The sequence below is a fragment of the Harpia harpyja genome, chromosome 4 (assembly GCF_026419915.1).
Source record: "Harpia harpyja isolate bHarHar1 chromosome 4, bHarHar1 primary haplotype, whole genome shotgun sequence".
Classification (NCBI taxonomy): domain Eukaryota; kingdom Metazoa; phylum Chordata; class Aves; order Accipitriformes; family Accipitridae; genus Harpia; species Harpia harpyja.
Window position 1 is genome coordinate 25,701,028 of NC_068943.1, and position 21,292 is coordinate 25,722,319.

The following is a 21,292-nucleotide window of genomic DNA, read 5'->3' on the forward strand; positions in this document are numbered from 1 at the left end:
TTTCATGTCTCCAAGTCAAATAAGTCTGCACAAAATCTAAGTGCTGTTCTGAGCCCTAGATTTATATCATCAGAAATTTGGATATCTTGCCTTTCCCTATATGCTATCAGGTGCAGCTGAAAATGATTTTCCAACACTCTCTCATCCATCAGAAGTGTTTAATTCTTTCCAAGATGCTTTATCATCTAATGCAGATTCATATATAGTCAATGTTTTATATAAATACGTATAATTAACTATCTCACAGTAATTTTATTACCATTAGCTATCTTACTAATGTGTCTTTTTAAAGAAGTCTTAAACACCATTTAAAACCAAGTGAAACTACAAATGAAAACAGCTGGTTGAAACTAGACCTGGTGAAGGTCCCAGGGTTAGAAGGCAAGCTGTCCTCTCATTATGATCTGATTTAGAATGAAATCCTCAGAAAAACAATTGCAGTTGAAACTAGTCTGTTGTTACTGAACTAACACAAGAAGTACAGTGTCCTCCTAATGACATTCATGTTGCCCACCAAAACCAAGCAGTCAAGAACTGCTGTTCTCTGAATAGCAGAAATGTCTTCCTGTGGCAGGTGAGGACTCCAAGTCCAAGATTTACCGGTCTTTCTGGCTGGGGAAGTCGTGTCAGTGCATCTTCTACAGCCAGCCAGCTATCATCCACAACGCTACTCTCAATGGTGTCTGTCTGCCATGTACCCCATTTAGCTACTTCAGCCCACCTCTCTATCTGACTTACACCACTTCTGTTTGAAAAAACTTTTTTTTTTTTTTCAAACAGAGTATTGGTCAGAAATTGCTGTTCAAAGCTGGCAGTTCTCAGGCAGGTTTAGACACATGTAAAGGAGGTAAATAAAGTTCACGGTCTGACGTAGGCATATTCTGCTTAATTACATGGGATCTGATTTACTTGACCTCACTATCTATTTAAAACTAATCTAAGCTAGGCTCTCTCTCTCTAATCGAAAGAAGGCAATAGATATCTAAATTATGCGCTTTTAATTGTGCTCTGAAGATTGCCTTTTTCCCTTGACTAGTCCTTTGACAGTGCAACCTCTTTGCCATTATTGTCCTGCAGAGTCAGGCACAACGATTCTGTACCAGGGCTACTATATGCTACAACTATTTTATTTTAGTGAAATACAGCACTAGTGGGTGCATAGGATCCGTAGACAACATCCCACACTTTGTGTTACACTCAAAAATTATGTAGTTTGCGTAGTTAGCACAGTACAAAACAACATCAGCTACCTAAAAATTTTTTATGTACTTGCCTATAAAAAAGGTGTCTCCTAAATTTGAAATACATTTCAGCTGGTATTTGTGTATCACAGTGATTCCTACATGCATGAAAGAATATGGAGCTGTGCATAATCCAGTGAGGGAAATGGCATTTCCCTCTGATTCTACCAAATCAGAATTTCAATTCTGATGGGCATAGGTCTTTTGATTTGTTTCTGAATGAAAGATGGAATATAGTGTTAAAGTCTATTAAACACAAAGAAAAGACTAATCAAAATAGTCTTATCAAAAGATTGAGTCTTAAGTAACTGCATGTGTTCCTTTCATACCAAAAATACCTTTGTATGTTGTTGCTTTATTATTATTCTTGCCTTTCCTATGTTGAAACCTTAATGCTTTTCTTTACTAATTCTTTAGCTTTATGTTTTATGGAATAATTCAAATTTACATCATATTTAGTATGGTTACAAGCGAGAGGCAAATAGTCTTTAATACATGCAGAAAATATTATAAGATCCAATGAAAATATTTTGTTTACTGCTTATTTTGAATGGCAATGAGACTATATGAATTAAAGTAGTGCTGAATAACAGGTGCTGTTATAGTTGTTATCACTGCATACTATTTTTATCCTTGTTTTTAACTTGCTGCATACTCAACATAAGCACTGTTACGGGATATTTTTTTTTTTTTTGAGAGTTCATAAAATGTTTTCATGGGACTCAAATCACTATTCCTTTAATTGTTTCATCTACTACGCTAGCTATCTTAACAAAAATTCAAGCGCACAGGCCTGAGTAATGTCTAAAAATCACAGAGTTGCCTTGCCAAGCAAAGTATCACTTTTATATCTTCATCCCTAAAGACTAAACTTAAAACACGTAGTCCTCTGTGGATGTGAGATTCATAAGTTTGAATGTACACTACTGGAGTTTATAACTTTTGCATGGCCAGGACTAAATCTAAGCCAACTTCAGTTTAAAGCAGTGATGATTTTCATGTGAAGGGTAGGATTCCATATACCAGTACAGAAGTAGGAATTATTTATTTTATAGGCTGATTTTAAATCCAGAATAGGTTTCAAGCTTGTCAGAAACTTGCAAAGCTACACAAAAGCATGGGTATCAAATCTGTAAGAGACAGGAACCTAAACAACTATAAGATCTATGTCTATGTAAGAAAAAGGTTAGTGAACATGGATTTTTAAAAAGGAAAAAATTGAGATAGCTAATGGCTGAGCAGCAAACTTAATAACGGCAACTTTCACTTCTACACTTCTTGTCACTATGTTATATACAAAACAGAATTCCCCTGTTCATATCCAAAGTGTTCTCTCTAGCAACCAGAATATAATTTATTTCAATTCTATTCTTTATGCAGCCAAAAAAAGCTTTGTGAAATTCTATAGCTTGTGTAAAATAGGTGGTGAGATCGATACCCATAATGTTCTATGAGGCCTTAAAATCAGTGAATCTGCACCCTGTCCTCCCTCACAGACAACGTATGATCTCCATGATCTGCTGTCACTGTCCAGACTAGGAAGTCCATCTTTTATGCAGACTTTGCTGTAGTCAAAAGTCAGAAGCTTCCAGATACAGAAGTCACCTTTAGATGTTTGGAGTGCAGGCATTCACATCTGAGTTAGTTACCGTAAGCTCTCTTTACCTGTTTAAAGTATCTACATTAGGGTGAAATGAAGCGCAGTTTAGAAGTGCTTGTTTCTCCTCATTGACTGTGAAGGGAGCCTAAGGCAACCAGCACAAATTCATTCAGTCCAGTGAATCTCACACTGGGATCAACGGCCTTTGGTCAGGCACAAGGATGCACAGGACTAAGCATGCTTTTGTTTCAAATAATTTTATACAACACTGAAGAAAAGAGTTGGTTTTGTTTCTGTAGCTGCAATATGTATGTATCCATAGTCAACAAACTATATGTATTTCATAGTTGTAGTTATAATAAGCCCAGTTAGATTTGTGGTTTCTGGTTTGAAATTTAGCATATTCATTACCACAAAAAAAAAAAAATGTTTGTTAATGTAAAGAAAAGGGAAATGCACCTACACAAATGTAATCAAACTTTTGGTTTAAGCTGTATACTCTTAGATAATGAAAGAGTTAAATTTATACATCCACTTCAGCTTATTGAAACTGTCCTGATTTTAAGCTTAACTTATGGAAAAAATCTGTGTGGTTAATAAGCTCAGAAAAAGCAAACATTTTTAACAGAAGATGTCAGATAAATTCTTGATTGGAATAGCTGAATTAGAGGCAGAGGATATTGTCCCTTCCCCATTGTTTTCCTCAGTTAAGATGTTTCTGGAGTAAAAATATACAAATATCTGGCCTACTATTTTTGCTCCAAAATTTTTACAAATGTCTTTGGAGTCTGCTGAATTGTTATTCTTAACACTGCTGGCTAATGTTGAGAATCTAGATTTGTAAGTGGTATTATTTTATTATTATTTTATTACAAAGGATGTTACTTTGAAATTAATACTAACATGGTTGAGATTTGCGTTTTAATAAATTTTACTTAGACCACAGTGAGCTGCTGAACATTGGGAGATTTTTCAATAGCATTTGTTTTCCTTCATTTGAAGCTATGTGGGTATAGCATTACTCTTTTGAAATGAGCACTAATGAAGATGCTAGAAAAGATTTGAGACTATAACTCTAGTATATTTAGTATGAGTGAGTAACTTCATTGATGAGCTAGCAATGTGTTTACAGAACATATTCGTTCTAGAAAGAAGTGTCATTATGATAATTATTACACGTAGTGCGTTTCCTAAAAGGTGTTTTTAGCATCTCTTTAGAATACGGTGGGAGAAAAAGAATTTTCTTTTTTAGAACTGTGCGATGGTTGTGCCTGTATACAACGTGAGAGTAACCTATGGACATCCTGGTCTGTATGAATTTATGTACACATAAACTGTACGCTTACCTTGTGTTCCAAAAAATCTTTTCAGGTGTTCTCAGTTGTCTTAAATTTTTGAAGAGTATTCACAGAGCTTCTAATTGGCTGTCTTCCAGTATCTTCAGTTACATAAGGAATAACAGGGGGAAAAGAAAGTGAGGAGATTTCTGAATTTATTATTCTTCTGCACAAACAAGTGGTTTCCATCACAGACTAACTTGGTTCTGGCAATAGGTTGTTTTATGGGGTTTTTTTTGTCTGCACTGAGTAGGCATCTATAATCAATGTAGTTGTGAAGTAGTAACCATCAGTGACTCCACACAGCTGGCAAAGCTCACACAAAAAGCAGGTTGAAGAGCACAGACAGTGCAAAGAACATTTCTGCCATGAACAAGACTGATGATGGCTGGTTTAAAGGCAGTTCAGGTGTCTCTGCACATTTACATGTGAGAAGGAAATGCAGAATACATTGCTTGAACATGATCAGGGGTATGTGCTCGGAGCTGAAGTCTAGGCTTGTAGAGGGGTGTATGCCAATATAAACTCATACAGTAAACAACCGAACAAAAGCCTAAAGAGTAAAAAACGGAATTGTGTAAAAGTCTGCCCTGAAAGTCTTAAATCTGTCATGTGAACAGCTTTCATCAAGTTTAGACACACAAAGGCAGCCGAGTGAGTACAGCGTTGTTACAATATCTGCAGTTTTACTGCGTGTGCCTGGGGTGGAGTTCACTTTGTCCAGGGCAGCCCGTGTGCTGCTGCCCTTCGTGTGAGCGACGAGAACCGCAGTGGTACCGCACCGGTGTCATGGCTGTTGCTGAGCAGTGCTTGCACAGCCCCAGGGCTTGCTCTGCCTCCATCCCCAGAACACACACAGCAAGGAGGCTGGGGGTGGGCAGCAGGTTGGGAGCGGACGTAACCGGCACAGCTGACCCAAACTGATGCTCCATACCATATGATGTCACACTCAGCAATAAAAACTCGGGGAAAGCAGGAGGAAAGGGGAACGTTCGTGGTTATGGCGTTTGTCTTCCCAAGCAACTGAGGCCCTGCTTTCTGGGAGGTGGCTGGACGTCTGCCTGCCAGTGTAAAATGGCAAATGAACTCCTTATTTTGCTTTGCTAGCGTGCACAGCTTTTGCTATCTGTATTAAACTGTCATTATCTCATTATTGCCTTCCTTCTATTTTTTCCTCACCCCATAGAAAAGAGGAGTGAGCAAGAGGCCGGATGGGTGTTTGGCTGTTGGCCAGGGTCAATCCACCACAACAGTAATTCTTTTATAATGTATTACGTTACAACCTTAAACATATTTTGAAAGGATTACATTTTTTTCCAACTTCCTTTAGAAAGTCAGTTCACATGTTTTATGCTTTAATGTGTCATAGTATGAATAATATTTAGCTGAATGCCCAGAGTAACTGAAGAAAGAAAAACATTAATGCTAGTTCAGATAAACTTCAGTGGTCTTTGCTGTAATCTGTTGTCCTCTGAATGCTTGCACTGTTCAAGCATTTACATTTAACATGAGAATGCATTTGACCGTGCATGCTACAGAGAAATAAGTTAAGCATATATTTTTCCCTTTGTGACTGGCTGGCCTTGTGTATTATTATTTTAATTACCCCTCAGGCAGTCTTCTGATGTGTGATCATGTGCAGGTCAATGTTCTGCGAGTCCTTCAACATGACAGTTCATAGAATAATTATCCTGTCATCACATCTTGATTCATTGTTACGTCGTTTCTTGGGCTTTTTCTCTTACTCACATTTGCTTAGCAACCAGAGCACACATCTCTTATACTTATTATTCAAGTAATCACCCTCTGCAGCCATAGATGGATCAATTAAAGCTTTACAATGAAGTATATTGTTCTGTGTAGAATCCTCAGGTGTCAGGAATTAAAAATTGATTTTAAATGGTGCAGGCCGCCTTCAAACGGCTAATCTGTGTTTATATTAAACAAACAAGCATACTAACAATTCTAAACAAAAAAAGTGATAGGTCACAATCAATAGGAAATGGATGATAAAATTATATTCTATTCTTAAAGTGCTTAGTCTTTTTTAGAGATTTACCAATTTACATGCAGCTCTGAAATGTCTGAGTGCTGAACATCTATTTTAGATATGTTTTTTCAGATGAAAATCAATTTTATATCTACTTTATTTACTCTTACCTATATTCTTTGTAAACATTTTCTGGCTAATTTTCAAATTTTGGTAAATTTCACAGCAAATTATTATTAGAATGAAACTCAAATACCCAGAAGCTGTCAAGATGGTTCAGTGATTTAAAGTTGGGGTCCTGCAGCTTTGACTGTAATCAGCAGATGCTCTGGCATTACCATAAATGTTTTCTTAACTGTCTGTGTCAAAAAAAAGAAGATTTTTCCTGTTTGGAGTCTGTGGTTTCCGATTAAATTTGGTTTGGCTTCTTTTGCATAATTAATATACTATAATGATCTCTAACCATTTGTTTTTAATATCACCTTTTGAGCTAAACACATTTGCAAGGCTGCTTCGTAAGTCAGAACAGACAAAGGAAAACCAAGTCTATATGTAAGAATCCTTTGTTTCAGTGGCTTGAAAGGTCTTACTGCCTTCTGCCTTGATTTCTCAGTGAGTGTAAAGGGTTTGGTTTTTCAGTCTATTTTATTTTTTCATACACTACATAAAATTTTCTCTCTAAGTTCCTCTGTAAGTGAGAGAGGTTTCTTCTGTAAGCACAAAGATGTATTGTGTCTTAAATTTCTGAAAATTAAAAAAATCCTCTCTTACATAGCAAGATTAACTTCTGTTAGCTGGTTATCACTAAACAATAATTGCATGCAATTGATTAGGAAAAGAGGAAACTGGAAATGCTACAGCTGGCTTCTGATGTTTTTTACACACCCAAGTGGCTGCTAAGAGTCTAATTGTTAGAATATAGGGCAGTAAATACATTCATCACGTGAAAAATGCATACCATTAATGATGTTAAACACAGCATTTTGAATTCACAATGACTGGATTAATTACCCATGACAATGTGTCTCCAATTTGTCTCATATGATAATTCAGTGATATTTGGAAGAGTCAGTAAAAGCCATCTTTAAAAAATAATTCCGCTTTTAGACTCTGTTGAAATCCTGGTCCCTTTTCAAAGCAATTTGTCACATTTGCAAAGTACAGTGTCAAATACACTTACAGCTGGATCATGTGTGGAGTAGAAACATTTTTTTATATCACGTCTCTCTCCACACATGAGCAAGGCCTAATTACAGTCCATCCCAAAGAGAAGAAATAATTAAGTGAAAGCACATAGCATTAATTAGAGCTTCATGTAAAGAGAGAGAGAAGAATTGTCAAAGGAATATATATGCAATCTTGCAGAGCAAGTGGAAGATGAATCACTTTTCCTCTGCCTTTATTTCCCAATATTTAGTTTTGTATGAGGATCTTCTTGAAAATGTACTATTTCCTGCTACACAGTTTCAGTCTCCTTGATGGCATGCTTTTGACTCTTTTCTGCAGAGCTTTTGCAGAGGAAAGAAAGGACCATAATAATAATGCTTGAACAATTAAAGTTACACGAACTAAGATGATTTGGCTTCATCCCATCTCCAGTGTATTCATGAAGGCAATCTTGGATGATAGTTTACACGGGTTGAACTTCACAATCAGGTCTGCTTCTGTCTTGTTGAGAAGCACCCATGCTATAAAGAAGCACAGATATCTTTAAGCTGACATCAATGTTGTGTAAATCTTTTTTCGATCTACTTAGGATTTGGAGTTCTCATAAATACTTTTCCAGTTTAGTAAATCACTACGCTTTCACCTGTCACAGCAACAACAGCATGCAGTGCTCTCTGTTGCCCTCCTTTCCTCCAGAGACTTGTTTTAAAAATGTTTTAAAATGAGAGGTGCCTGAGAGCCGTATGCTATTATTGCAATCTTTAGGATAATAGTGAATGACAGCCCACTGTGCCTGTGACCAGTGTGGGCAAGAACTGCCCCAGGACATTGGTCCTGTGCCTGTTACAGGAATGTGAGAAAACTATGTTTCTACTCAACTGTTAAAACTAACACCCACCTAATTTACTTTTAGCTCTAGCCTCTCATCTTTATGTTGCTCCCACAAACATTTGCACAACTCTGTAGATCCCCCTTTTCCTTTAGAAGCAGATTGATTCCTTAGGAGAGAAGTGCAACAGGTGATGAGGGAAAGACAATTTTTCCCATTGGTTTGATCTGACATTACAAAATATTTTTGCTCTATCTCCAGGCAATGCAACTTACCAATACTCTGATGGCTGATGTAAACCTGGGAACGGAAGTTTGGGCTAAAAATAGGAAATACAAATTGTATGGTTTTGTAGCAGTTATTAGAATAGTTAGGGAATAGATTGTAAACGTTTAATATCAAGAATAGTAGATAAGAAATAATATAGTGTTAAATTCTTAAGTCAATTACTAGACATAGTTACATAGGGTTTTTAAAATGTCTATGCTAAATAGTAAATACTTAACAGAAAAAACAATGTTATTAAAACTGCAGTGAGTGGAATCTCATAAATATGAGGTGTCTTTAAGACTTGCTTTGTTTGGATTTGTTGGGGGTTTTATTTTCCAGAGGTAGGAGGCTTCCTACTGTGTTTTTTTCCGCAACAATTGGTAAAAGATGACACAAATTGTGTGTTTCTTTTCCATTTTGGTTATTTTCATCAGCTTATTACTTATCATTACCCATTGCAGCTGCCAGTGGCTTTCCTTTGATGGCAGCAGTCTTTATGCATATTCCTGAAATTCTTTATCAAAGCATACCTTGAAAGCAATATTCATCTATAGGGAGATGCTATGCAGACAGGTTTGGGGACTAAATGTGCCTACTGCTCAAAGGCATCAGGGGCAGTTTAGGATGTGGGATCTACATAAATTATCATTGGCTGAACAGAGGATAGCTTTAGACTATGGACCTTTGTGTATCTTGTCACAGTTCACTGACTTATACAGTCATCATTTTTGACTCTCTGTTAACTCTAAAGACAATTTGGAATGGCAAGCTACAATATACTTGTGAACAAAGTAAAAAAAACAAGTAATAAACCACATTTCAGGAGTTTAAAATACTCTAAATATGTTAACTTCCAGTTTTATCATTGTAATTTCCTGATCATTTCCTGATTTAAAGAAGAGCAAAAGTTGATGTTTATCCTATTTGTACCTTGGGAGAAATCCCATAAACAGCTAGGCTGCATAACATTTCTGGCCACTGCCTGAAGACCCACTGCCACGGGGTATCCATGTGGATCAATATTTATCTTTTTACTCCCTTCATCCCAACATAAATAAGAAGATTAATTTATTATTTATTAATACTAAGGTTATGCCAAATTATTTATCCATTTTGAAATTAAAAGACTTACACATTTAGTTTTTTAAGAATGATTCAAACTGTCTGTCCTGGTTTCAGCTGGGATAAAGTTAATTGTCTTCCTAGTAGCTGGTACAGTGCTATGTTTTGAGTTCAGTATGCGAAGAATGTTGATAACACACTGATGTTTTCAGTTTTTGCTCAGTAGTGTTTAGTCTAAAGTCAAGGATTTTTCAGCTTCTCATGCCCAGCCAGCGAGAAAGCTGGAGGGCCACAAGAAGTTGGCACAGGACAGAGCCAGGGCAGCTGACCCAAACTGGCCAACGGTGTATTCCATACCATGTGACGTCCCATCTAGTATAGGAACTGGGGGGAGTGGGGGCGGGGAATCGCCGCTCAGGGCACTAGCTGGGTGTCGGTCAGCAGGTGGTGAGCAATTGCACTGCGCATCATTTGTACATTCCAATCCTTTCATTATTACTGTTGTCATTTTATTAGTGTTATCATTATCATTATTAGTTTCTTCTTTTCTGTTCTATTAAACCATTCTTATCTCAACCCACGGGTTTTGCTTCTTTTCCTGATTTTCTCTCCCATCCCACTGGGTGGGTGGGGAGTGAGAGAGCGGCTGCGTGGTGCTTAGTTGTTGGCTGGGGTTAAACCACGACACTGTCTGCTCTAAAAATCAATAATGACCACAAAGTAGGTTTCTGTTTTTGAAGGTTATGATTTGCAGTTTCCTAGAAACTCCCAAATGTGCCTTCATTTGGGGAAAGTTGCGTGAGAAGACACAGAAGATCCACTGTAATTCGGAGTGAAATACGGAGGATGCCAAACTCCTAAATCTGAATTAGCCATGAGACACCTTCAGAGTTTTCTTCTCTCACTTACATAAAAACCTTGGGTGATTTCTGTCAGTAGTCTGATCCACACTTTTGTTCTCTTTTCATCTCAACAGGCACTCAAGACTTTCATTTAAATCCCAGTAACTTAAAGTTGCATTTCTTGTAACAAAAGTCATTGCCATATTAGAGGTGAGAATGTATTAGTTTAAACAAAGAAATTGGTCCCTACTCAATGCAAATGCAAAATACATTTGGAAAAGATCGGAAGAAGATTGAATGGAGTGATCAACAGGAACTTAAAGTAGTCTTTGAGAAGATGTAGGTAGGTAAGGGATTAAAAGAATTTTTAAAGGATTTTCTTTAGGGCCAAGTAAAAGGGAGCTGGTCCAGCATAGTTCCTCTCATCACAAATTAGTTTGCTCACAGTTTGTAATGGATTTTCTTTGAAATTCAGTTTCTATAAATCCTCTGCTAGCCTCACTTGGTGCTGACATACTCTATTCTTGCCTTTGAAATGAACAAAAAACCCTATATTCACTGTTTCTGAAAACTTTGTCTCATCTAAATTGAACTTACTGATTAGTGTTTGTGTCCTGGTTTCAGCTGGGATAGAGTTAACTGTCTTCCTAGTAGCTGGTACAGTGCTATGTTTTGAGTTCAGTATGCGAAGAATGTTGATAACACACTGATGTTTTCAGTTTTTGCTCAGTAGTGTTTAGACTAAAGTCAAGGATTTTTCAGTTTTTCTCAGTAGTGTTTAGACTAAAGTCAAGGATTTTTCAGCTTCTCATGCCCAGCCAGCGAGAAAGCTGGAGGGCCACAAGAAGTTGGCACAGGACAGAGCCAGGGCAGCTGACCCAAACTGGCCAACGGTGTATTCCATACCATGTGATGTCCCATCTAGTATAGGAACGGGGAAGTGGGGGTGGGGGAATCGCCGCTCAGGGGACTAGCGGGGTGTCGGTCGGCAGGTGGTGAGCAATTGCACTGCGCATCATTTGTACATTCCAATCCTTTCATTATTACTGTTGTCATTTTATTAGTGTTATCATTATCATTATTAGTTTCTTCTTTTCTGTTCTATTAAACCGTTCTTATCTCAACCCATGGGTTTTGCTTCTTTTCCCAATTTTCTCCCCCATCCCACTGGGTGGGGGGGGACTGAGTGAGCGGCTGCGTGGTGTTCAGTTGCTGGCTGGGGTTAAACCACGACAGTTTGTTCCTTGTGTTTCACACCTTTTTAACACAATACTCAAAAACAGCAGCAACTGTTAAATGAAATGTGCATGAAAATTTTTTTTTTAAATGTTCCAAAAATCAGTGGCACTTTTCCATGCGTCATTAATTATTGTCTGCTTTTGATTAGTCAAGTTGTGAGCATTCAGCATGAAATACTAAGGTGTAAGAAATTACTTATCAAGCAAAGATCATTCGAGTATAGCTACCACTCCTTTAGGTGTTAGGGCTGGGGCTGCAGGGTATAACTGAAATAAGTGGTAACAACACACAGCACTCCTTTAACATTTCAGGGACATTCTCCAATCCTACCCTTGTCAGTCACAGAAATTGTTGAAAACTATGCAACTAAGAAAAAGTGGCAATAAAAAGTATTTAAAGTATTTTCCATTATACTGTCCAGCAAGGAGCTATCCCATTTTTTGAGTGATGTTATGTAATAGACATGGACCTTCTAGCTATAGCAGTCTTTCATATTATGTCTAAATTCTGCTTCTGGGTGGTAAGGCAGGCTTTTAAGAAAGATATTTGGGTCTTCTTATGTTCTAACACCAATGCCAAGGTCTGGGAATGGATTTTAGAAGGCCAACTTTGGGCTGTATAAATGACATTAAGGAAAGATGGGTGCCTGAAAAAAACTCAGGGCTTGCAACTGTCCAGTATCTTAGGCTCTAACAGGAATGGGGGATCAGTGCAGGAAACGAGACTCCCATTTCATACTTGAGAGGAAAACAAGAATTAATGATTTTCTTGTTGACATTTCTGATAGTAAAAAGCCAAGAGTTTGGAATCTGGAAGTTCAAAATGACAATTTTCAGAATTGGTGGGGTGTTTTAATGGGAAAATTTAAAATTTCTTATGGCTAAGCTTATGTGGTGTTTTCTTCTTGGATAGCAGCCAAACTCCCACCCAGCCGCTCATTCAGTCCTCCCTTTGGTGGGGTGGGACGGGGAGGGGAATAGGAAGAACAGGAGCAGGAAAGCTCATGGGTCAAGATAAAGACGGGAAGATCACTTACCACTTACTGTCACGGGCAAAACAGTCTCGACTTGGGGAAAATTATTTTATTGCCAATTTATATATATATATATAACTACTGATTTGGGTACTGAGAAACAAAGAAAGAATCAAAACACTTAGGGAAACACACTCCTCCTGCTTTCTCAGGCTCGGCTTCGCTCCAGACCCCCCTCCTACCTCCTTATTATCACCGCAGGATACACTCAGTCCCATCAGTGAGGCAACTAATGGCACAAAGGGGCAACAGGCTCGGCCGTGCCCTGGGGTGGGTGGGTTGGAACCGGCTGGAACTGGCTGTGTCCAGCACGGGGCAGCCCTGGCCGCTCCTCACAGGGGCTGCCCCGCGGCCCCCCTGCTACCCAAACCTTGCTACCTTCACCCAATACAGCTATCTACTTTAGAGCTGAAGCTAGATGCAGCTGAAGTGGGAATTCAGAACCTCCACTTTGTCCTGAACTTAAAAATCGAGGTCCTCAAAATGTCTGCCAGCAGTGGTCACATTCAGCCTTTCAGAACAAGAGTCTACCTAAGTAAATCTCAACCGTCTGAAACATAAGCCAGTACTGCCCAGTTTATATCAGAAAAAGTAGTTCACGCTTAGAAACTGTTTTGCGGGTTTCCTCATATCTTCAGCAAAGCAACAGGGTTGCTTTATACTTTGGTATCGGCAAGCGAACCCTTTAGGAACATCTCCAGACTAACTTCTCATGGGTTTCTGTTTATTTAGATGGAGCATATGGGGGTATGCACTGATATCCTCACAAGGCTCATGGTGTGTGACCATTGTCTAAATACACTTGGTAAGGTTGCACTGGGACACGCGTGATGACGTGGTTTGTGGAAGACGGCCAGGACTTCCAGACGGAGGCTGGACTGCTGCAAGCATTCCAGCTTGTGGGAATGCTCTACGGCGGCATCCGGAATCAGCACATCACACTGTTGTCAAAAACACGTCCTCTTTTCCCCTGCTGTTTTGCTGGGAACACATGTGAGCGCAGCACTGACATGGTGGTGTAGCTTTTCCCTGACTTTCAGTTCCATGGATGAGGGACACGGAACCAGAGACAAACTATGGCACCGCACTGGGGAGCCAGTGATGAGGATTATGGCTGGGGCTGTTACTTTTCCCAAGCCAAAGCCATTTGGCATGGGGACATGCCCTCAGAGTAGCTTCTAGCACAGGCAAGTCATGACTTAAAACATAAAAATAATTTGCATTGGTAGTAAGGTTGGTACTTGTGGGCTTTAGGAAATCTCGGCATAGACATAGCTTCAGGAATATGATGTAGCATGCAGATCACAAGCCAGAGAGATCAGAAATATTCCACTGGGTTTTTGAGCATTTTTCCCTGTTAACTTGGTAAAAGATGTAATGAGGTTGTAACTGCAATTGTTCTTTCTTATGTTATGATTTTGTCATGCCCCACATTGAGATGTATGACTGTAATACACAGATATAATACCACGTAATGCAGTTCTCCTTATTGTATTTGCAACTTTATTTTTCAATTGGTGTACAAGTATTTACATAAAAACTAAATATGTCCTTAGTATCAAGACTTTTATTGAGAAACTATGCAATGAAATAAAGCTTTTCAAAGTCCTTTTTTATTTTAAATATTTATTAGTCGTTTTAAAAAAATCCGTATCTCTTCTTTAGTGAGTCTCTTGCAATCATTTTTGTTCTCTATTAAAGGTAATATATAACAGTATTATGCAGGATTTAAAAATCTCCAACTGATCATATTTTGCTTCCCCAAGTTCACAGCAGGCAGGTCTCATACTGCTGATTTTTTTTTGTTCACATGCTAGTGCACAATTTCCTTTTTCTGAATATAAAGTATGTAGCCTTTAATAGATTATAAGCATATCATTGTAAGTTATTCTATGCTAGGACACCATTTAAACTATGGAAAGCTATTAAGCACAATTTTCTGTCAACTGAATTTCCTGAGCATTGCTGTTAATCAAAGTAATTTTAAAAGACTTGTATCTAGATGATAGTAGCTGTTTGGCTCTGGGTTATGTGACTATGATTTTGAAATGTTTTTGATTAACAGCAATGTTCAGGAGATTCGTATCTGTGAAAACTGAATTTTAATAGGTCTGAAGGACCCACAAGATTTAGATATTGAACAAGGGAAAGAAAAAGATTTAAATGCCATGGAATCTGGACACCGAGACTTTAGTAGTGTACAACGCGATCTCTGCCTAACCTGTGCCTGGAAGCATTCAATAGCAGTAAAGTCAAAACTATTATGGGTAAATGTCTTCTCACCCCGGGGTTTAGAAAACTTAGACATGAATTCAAAGTTTTTGCTTTTTTTTCATCTGCAGTGGTTGTTGTGATACAGGTGAACAACAGGTTTTGATTACTAAAAGTGACCAAACATTAGAAATTTGTCTCAACTACTTCCAATATATACAGCAAATTAATAAGTTCTGGTTTTATCCAGTGATTTTTAATGTCTGATTTCTTTTTGTCTTGCTACTGCCGGAAGGTACACCTTGCTACAGTAGGTGGACAAATAGCGCATCTCCAGAAATGTAAGCTTTCTTCTTAACAAGATGTCATGTAGAAGTGCCTTTCCATGAGTAGTTTTCTTTTAACCTTCTATAACTTTATTATATTCACTTCTTTAAAAGTGTATTTGAACCAAGGTGTGCAAGTGTGTAAATATATTTACTTTATTCTGCAATTTGTTTCACATATAGTTTACTGCCAAAAGCACAAACCAAATGTAATGGCTCAAAGTAGTTTAGGAAAAGTCTGTTAATATCTGTATGGTTTGTGGATTTTCTGTGGGTACCCTTGTTCTAGAAACGTAAGATTAAAATGGTGGCCAATGTCACTAAGCCATCTCCTTGCTGTTGCAGGCAGCCATGTCAAAAATTGTCTTTAGAAACAGATCGAATTCCTGCTTATAACTGGTTATGGTTTTTTGCTCTCACTTCTATATATGCATTCCAAAACTTCATTACTCTGATGGTTCAAAAGATTTTAATTTCTAATAGAAATATATTAATGGCTGTTTATTCTTGTGCTTACTTTGTCAGTTAATCTCAACTTGGGGCTTTTCTTGAAAGTAAATAATTCTATGCTTTATAGCCTTTATCACACTGAACTAAGGAAGTCCAGCTCTTCTATTGTTGTGATCAAAGTTACATGCTAACCTTGCAGCAGCTTGCAGCCTTGTAGTTTTAAATTCATATGCAAGGTGCATTGGCTTTTTTAAACCACTATAGCGTAAGATTTGAGGGAGGTGTGGTAACAATCCAAAGTCACGCCAGTGGAATGGATGGGTTACCAAATCACCAATGCATGCAAGTTTTGAATCAGTGTGTGAAGCAGTACAGGGTGTTTAAGAGTTTGGGTTTAACACAAATTAATTCCTGCTTGATTAAAATAAAAAATTGGCAGGGTAGACATTAATTTCTGAGGAATTAGTGAGACTTTTTACCTTGCTAGTACCTAAACTAATTTTAAACTTTGACTTAAATGGAAGTGATCTTTCACTCTGATAAGAAGAATGCCACTAGCAGCATATATACCTCAAGTATTACAGCAGTTAATTCTTTAGGTGCATATTTACCAAAGTGAAATCTAGGACTGTATGTAAATATGTATGCTTTCTGAGCCAGGCCTAGCAAAGTTCAGTGTTTCTGAATGAAATTCACAACAGCCAGTTTACTAAGCAGGGAACTGCCTATCTACACATCTGCTAATACTGGACATGCACTTAGGCATAGCAATGCTATATGGAGAAGCTCCTCCTTGATTGAAACAACATATACAGTAAAGATGCCACATGTTTTAGGAAGCAGCTGAAATAACTTTGAAATGATAAAACTGGACTTAGATAAAATGTGTGTCCAAATTATTTTTTTTAATTCACACTAGCTGCTTAGTATTTTTTGTAGCATGGCTGAGACCAGTGTTCTCGTTATTTAGGAAGTGCTGCTAATCACTAGGTAAAGTGTCATGTATTAAGACCATGACACTTTGTGATTTTTCCAGTGAATCGTGGCATCTTCACTGCACAGGAGTTACAACAGATGAAACAAGGACTACTCACATAAACTGGCCAGTGATTAAGGCACTTTCCCAATCCCATTTCCCACTGTTGCAGGACCCCTCACACTGAAGGGAAAGACACTGGTCCTTCAAGTTGAATGCTCCACTCATTAGTCTATGCCTAGAAAGTCACAAATATCAACATGATTGCTGCTGTTTTAAGGGGGGGGAAAGACACAGCTGTAGTCAGCTTTACCCAGTCACTATCCCCACGCAACAATTCCAGATCGTAAGCAGCAAGTTATGGGATACACCTTCCTGCAAGGCTAAATCAGTTACCGAGTTTCAAAGTGGGACAAGAGTTTACATAGAACCCAATGTCTACTACTTCTTAATAGCTAACTTGCAGCAGTTCCCTGCTTAGACTGTTTGCTGCTCTAAATCTCACTTTAAGGCACCTTACTCTGCCCCTCGCACACTATGAGAAACTGGGGAAAATATAGCTAGATTTTACTTTGAGGCCTCAGTTCATAAGTGTTCACCACCTCTGTTATTCAGTCTAGTTCATCATACCTAATTGATCCTCATGCTTTTTTAGGGTGAAGACTCCGCTGAACTACAAAGTAGTTAAAATTTGGTTGTTGGTACACTTGAGAAGCTTACTTTCAGGGCCTAATTTATTTTTTTGCCTTTTTATAAGTCCAACACGTATACTTAATCTCTGATTATATGACAGTATGTTTTCTTTTACTTTAAAAAAATGTATTGATCTTCAAAACACCAAGTATTTTTTCCACTGCCCCTAGACTGAATGTAAACAAAAACAGCTATGGTGCAGCTAGTATTTTGTATATTGATACAGGTAGCATGCTTTTATCAGCCTGCAAATATGTGTTCAGAATCGATGACTATAAACATTTGAGTAGAATGGGATATTTAAGAGTGTACACACCAGGGATATTTTAATTATATATGATGGTTTTATTATATGTAATTATAAAGATGTGTTCATACCCAATCTTTGGCCTCCCGTAATTCAGGAGAACTGAAATGAGTGCTGCTGCATCTTCAGGGTCAAATTATTTTCCATAGTATAAAATGGAAATTACATTTTTCAGCTAAGTGCAAAATTTGGCTATTATCAAATTTTAATTAAGAATTGGTTATCTGATTTAGAAGATGATAGAAAGAAGGTATTTATTTTCTTCCACTTGCCAAAAGGTGATCGTACTTACAAAATTTGCTGAGATTGTCCAAGAAAGTGTGTAAAATCCTCATCCATCACCGAGGGCCCCTGGTCAGGGAATGACAGTGCAGTAAATATCTTCAGCAGCTGCCTTTTAATGTACAAGCTGTTTTCGGTAGGAATTTTCAGCACTCACATAAAACACACTGTCATGAGTGACTGCCTGTGCTCCAAAGTCATTACTACTGGGATGATGGAACATCTTTCAGCGAATAACCAAAAAACTTTAAATGTCATGTCAAGTTTGTTGAAGCCATTTTCAAGCCTTGCTCAAGGTTACATGAATATTGAGTACACCTGTTTTTAAAAACTTTGAGATCTATGAGAGGGACCACTCCTATGCTGGTTTAGAGAACAGTCACTTGATTTGGGGGGGGAACAAAAGAAGAAAACTGTCTATTAATACATGTCAATTGAGCAAAGCTCCTGCATATTAACTGAGTGCAAGTTCTTGTGACAGTCAATGCCAGCACTGTTTAGCAAAAAGTAGCAAGTTATGCAAATCCTTAAAATTACTTAGCTGTAATTTCCTTGGCACAAAGGAAAGAAAAATTATTTCAATGGATAATTAAATTGAAATAGATTTTTTTAATACATTTTAAAATTTGAACAATTAAAAAAATACATAGGTAATGTAATTTACCAGATAAAATTTTGGAAGACACTGAGAGGTGGCGAGTACTCTGTTTTCTCCTTGATTGCAGTAAGAAAGGAGGATCCTGTCAGGCTCTATATGTGATTTTATAGGAAATATGGATGCTAATCTATTGGAGTCATGTAAAGTCTGTATCACTTCCAAAGGACCAAGCCCAGTGCTTTTGAAGTGATAATATTTTTTGTCTTGCTTCCTTGGCAATTATTACTCCTTCTAGTACATCATCTGCATGTAAAATTTTGTCTGATCAAGAGGTCTTTTATATTACAAAATATTGAAACTGAGTATTTTAATAGTGAAACAAGGTTTGTTTGGTTTATCTTCTGCAGAGAACCAGAAAGGGCAACTAGAGAAATCATGTTCGCACCACAATATCAGTTTAAACTTGACAAGAAGCCCAGTCACCAAAGAGGTTACTTATGATGTGGAAACAAGTTCTACGGCGTGGAACAAGGCTGTTGGGAGAAAGGAAGCCTGTCATGGAGAAGGCAACAAAGAAAAGAAAATGGATCGTATTGGGTCTCCTTCTAAGGGAGAAGCCGTGCCAGAAGTAGAAGCTCTCCTGGCAAGACTGCGAGCACTATAGAATAATCATATAAAGGATTAAATCAAAGCTTAAAAACAAGCTATGATAGCCTACATCTTTAAAGATACACTAATTTTCTATTATTGACATTACATACTTCTGAGTTCCGAACTTCTCTATGGATAAATGATCTACTTCTGTGCTGTTTGTTTGCAAGACTGTACAAAATGATACTATAGTTTTGCGTAACTGCAAGATTATTTTTATTGTATGTTTTTACCTACTGAGCATACAAAAAATATCAGAAGAAAACAGATACTAAATTATTCCAAGGCACAATCCTTTTAGTGGACAAACTGCTGACCACATGTTTTGAGAGCTTCTCAAAATAGGAATATCTTTTAAATATTGTTAAATCATCATGCCTGGGAATAAGGGTCAGTAAGTAACAGAAAAGGTAATCTTAGTTTTTCTACTGCAATTTCTATACTTAAGAGATTTTAGCACCTAAAAAGTATTATTATAGCATTGTTTGCAATTATAGTAATAGGAAATATGTATCATATAAATCAGCCATATTCCAGTTTGAGTTCATCAAAGAGCACCAAAGCTTGCTGAATTTTATATATATACGTACAAAATGGAAATCCATGGACAGTGAACAAAAAATCTATGCAAAAAATATACTTTATGTGTGATTAATATTTCACTGCTGTTAAGCTTAGTTATGATTATTATATCAAAATAATATATACAATTTCTGTGATTGCAAAGTTTTGCAATTGTGTCCATAGTGGGGGAAAATGTCTTCACGGTTATTTACCAGTGTAATATTTTAGCTTTTCACATGTGAGTTAATATGTTTCTATAGAAGGAACATGTAATGGAAAAGGTTTTTACAACTGGTTTTTCCCAAACTCATTTTCCAGTAGCCCATAAAGTCTTATTTGCTGGCACAATAGGAATCTTGCACATAATTGCATCTCTTTTATCGCACTGTCATTGTACATTGTTACATGTTAGCTATCGTATTTATTAATTGCACATCATAAAGAATCGCTACCTATGTTACCAAGTAGGAAGCTACTATTAGTATCTTTGCTCCATTATTTAAAGCTTCGTTATTATAAGAGTGTATTAGGTAGCTAATATCTTTCTTCTAAATTACTCTATTTTTCTTTACAAAACACTGAAAAATATGTCTTTCAATAAGAGTCAGTTACACGAAACCAGTGTTTCAATGCTCCAGTGCTTTTTATATCCTTGTTTAAGTTGCATTCGTACTTCCTGCACTAAACATTAATAAAGTTAATTAGAACTCAGAAACTGGGCCTGTTTATATGTACTGCATGGAGGGTTTTTCAGCTGTCATGGGAATCAATCTCATGTTTCTGGGTCTGCTGTAACTGTCATTATACCCTCTAATTACATTTCCCGCCTTAGCTGAAAAAAATAAGAGGTATAAACAGAAGTCAGGGAAAGATACAGAGAAAGCCTATCAGACAGTTATTTCTTCAGCTTTCCTTGGAAACAACGGGCAAAGCTGTCATACAAGGCCACCTTTGGTAACTTGAAATTGCATAGAGTAACCATAGAATTGGGGCTTAATGCAGCTTTAGTGAATAACTAGAAATACAACTACTACTAGTTGTTCCACTAAGGTCTTCTGCACCTCCACTGTTAGACTTACTGCCCCCGTTTACAGGGTGCGGTAAAAATTACTATCTGCAAAGTACGATATGCTTGACTAAACAAAATGGTGATTCAAACACAAAGAAAATGTATGTTGAAGGAAAAAAAATTAACCATTCACTGAATGTCTTCAGCTGCTGAGGATGTGCTAAAATAAAAGAGCTAGGAGTAGAGAACTGTCTCTGAAATATTAGCAGGGTGACCTACCAAGTGAAGGTGGAAGTACAAACTCATTTTCCTGAACACAGTAAACTTGTTCATTTAAATTAGCGGGTAATACTCCACAACAGAAAACTGACAGTTCAGGACACTACTGTGTAGTTTATCAAGCAAAGAAAAGTTACAAAACTATCTATCTACTGAAATTTTCAATGAACAAAATGCTACTAGCAGCCTAGCATCTTCTGAGTTTAAAATAAATATTTACATTTAAATTTATAAATCTTAAGCTACCTTTTCTTACAGTTTGAGAAGCTTTTAGAAATGTATTCCAGGGCTTTTAGTCCTTCTAAGATACTGTGTTTCTGAATTAATCCTTTCAAG

At 37.3% G+C, this 21,292-nt stretch overlaps 1 protein-coding gene across 1 annotated transcript in view; it reads left to right on the forward strand.

The window, feature by feature from the left end:
• Positions 1-21,043, forward strand: part of DIAPH3 (diaphanous related formin 3) — a 258,871-nt gene extending 237,828 nt beyond the window's left edge. Inside the window, exon 28 of the mRNA XM_052786020.1 lies at positions 18,861-21,043. Coding sequence (XP_052641980.1) covers positions 18,861-19,117 — 257 coding nt within the window. The 3' untranslated portion in view covers positions 19,118-21,043. The remainder of the gene's footprint in view (positions 1-18,860) is intronic.
• Positions 21,044-21,292: the final 249 nt, after the last annotated feature.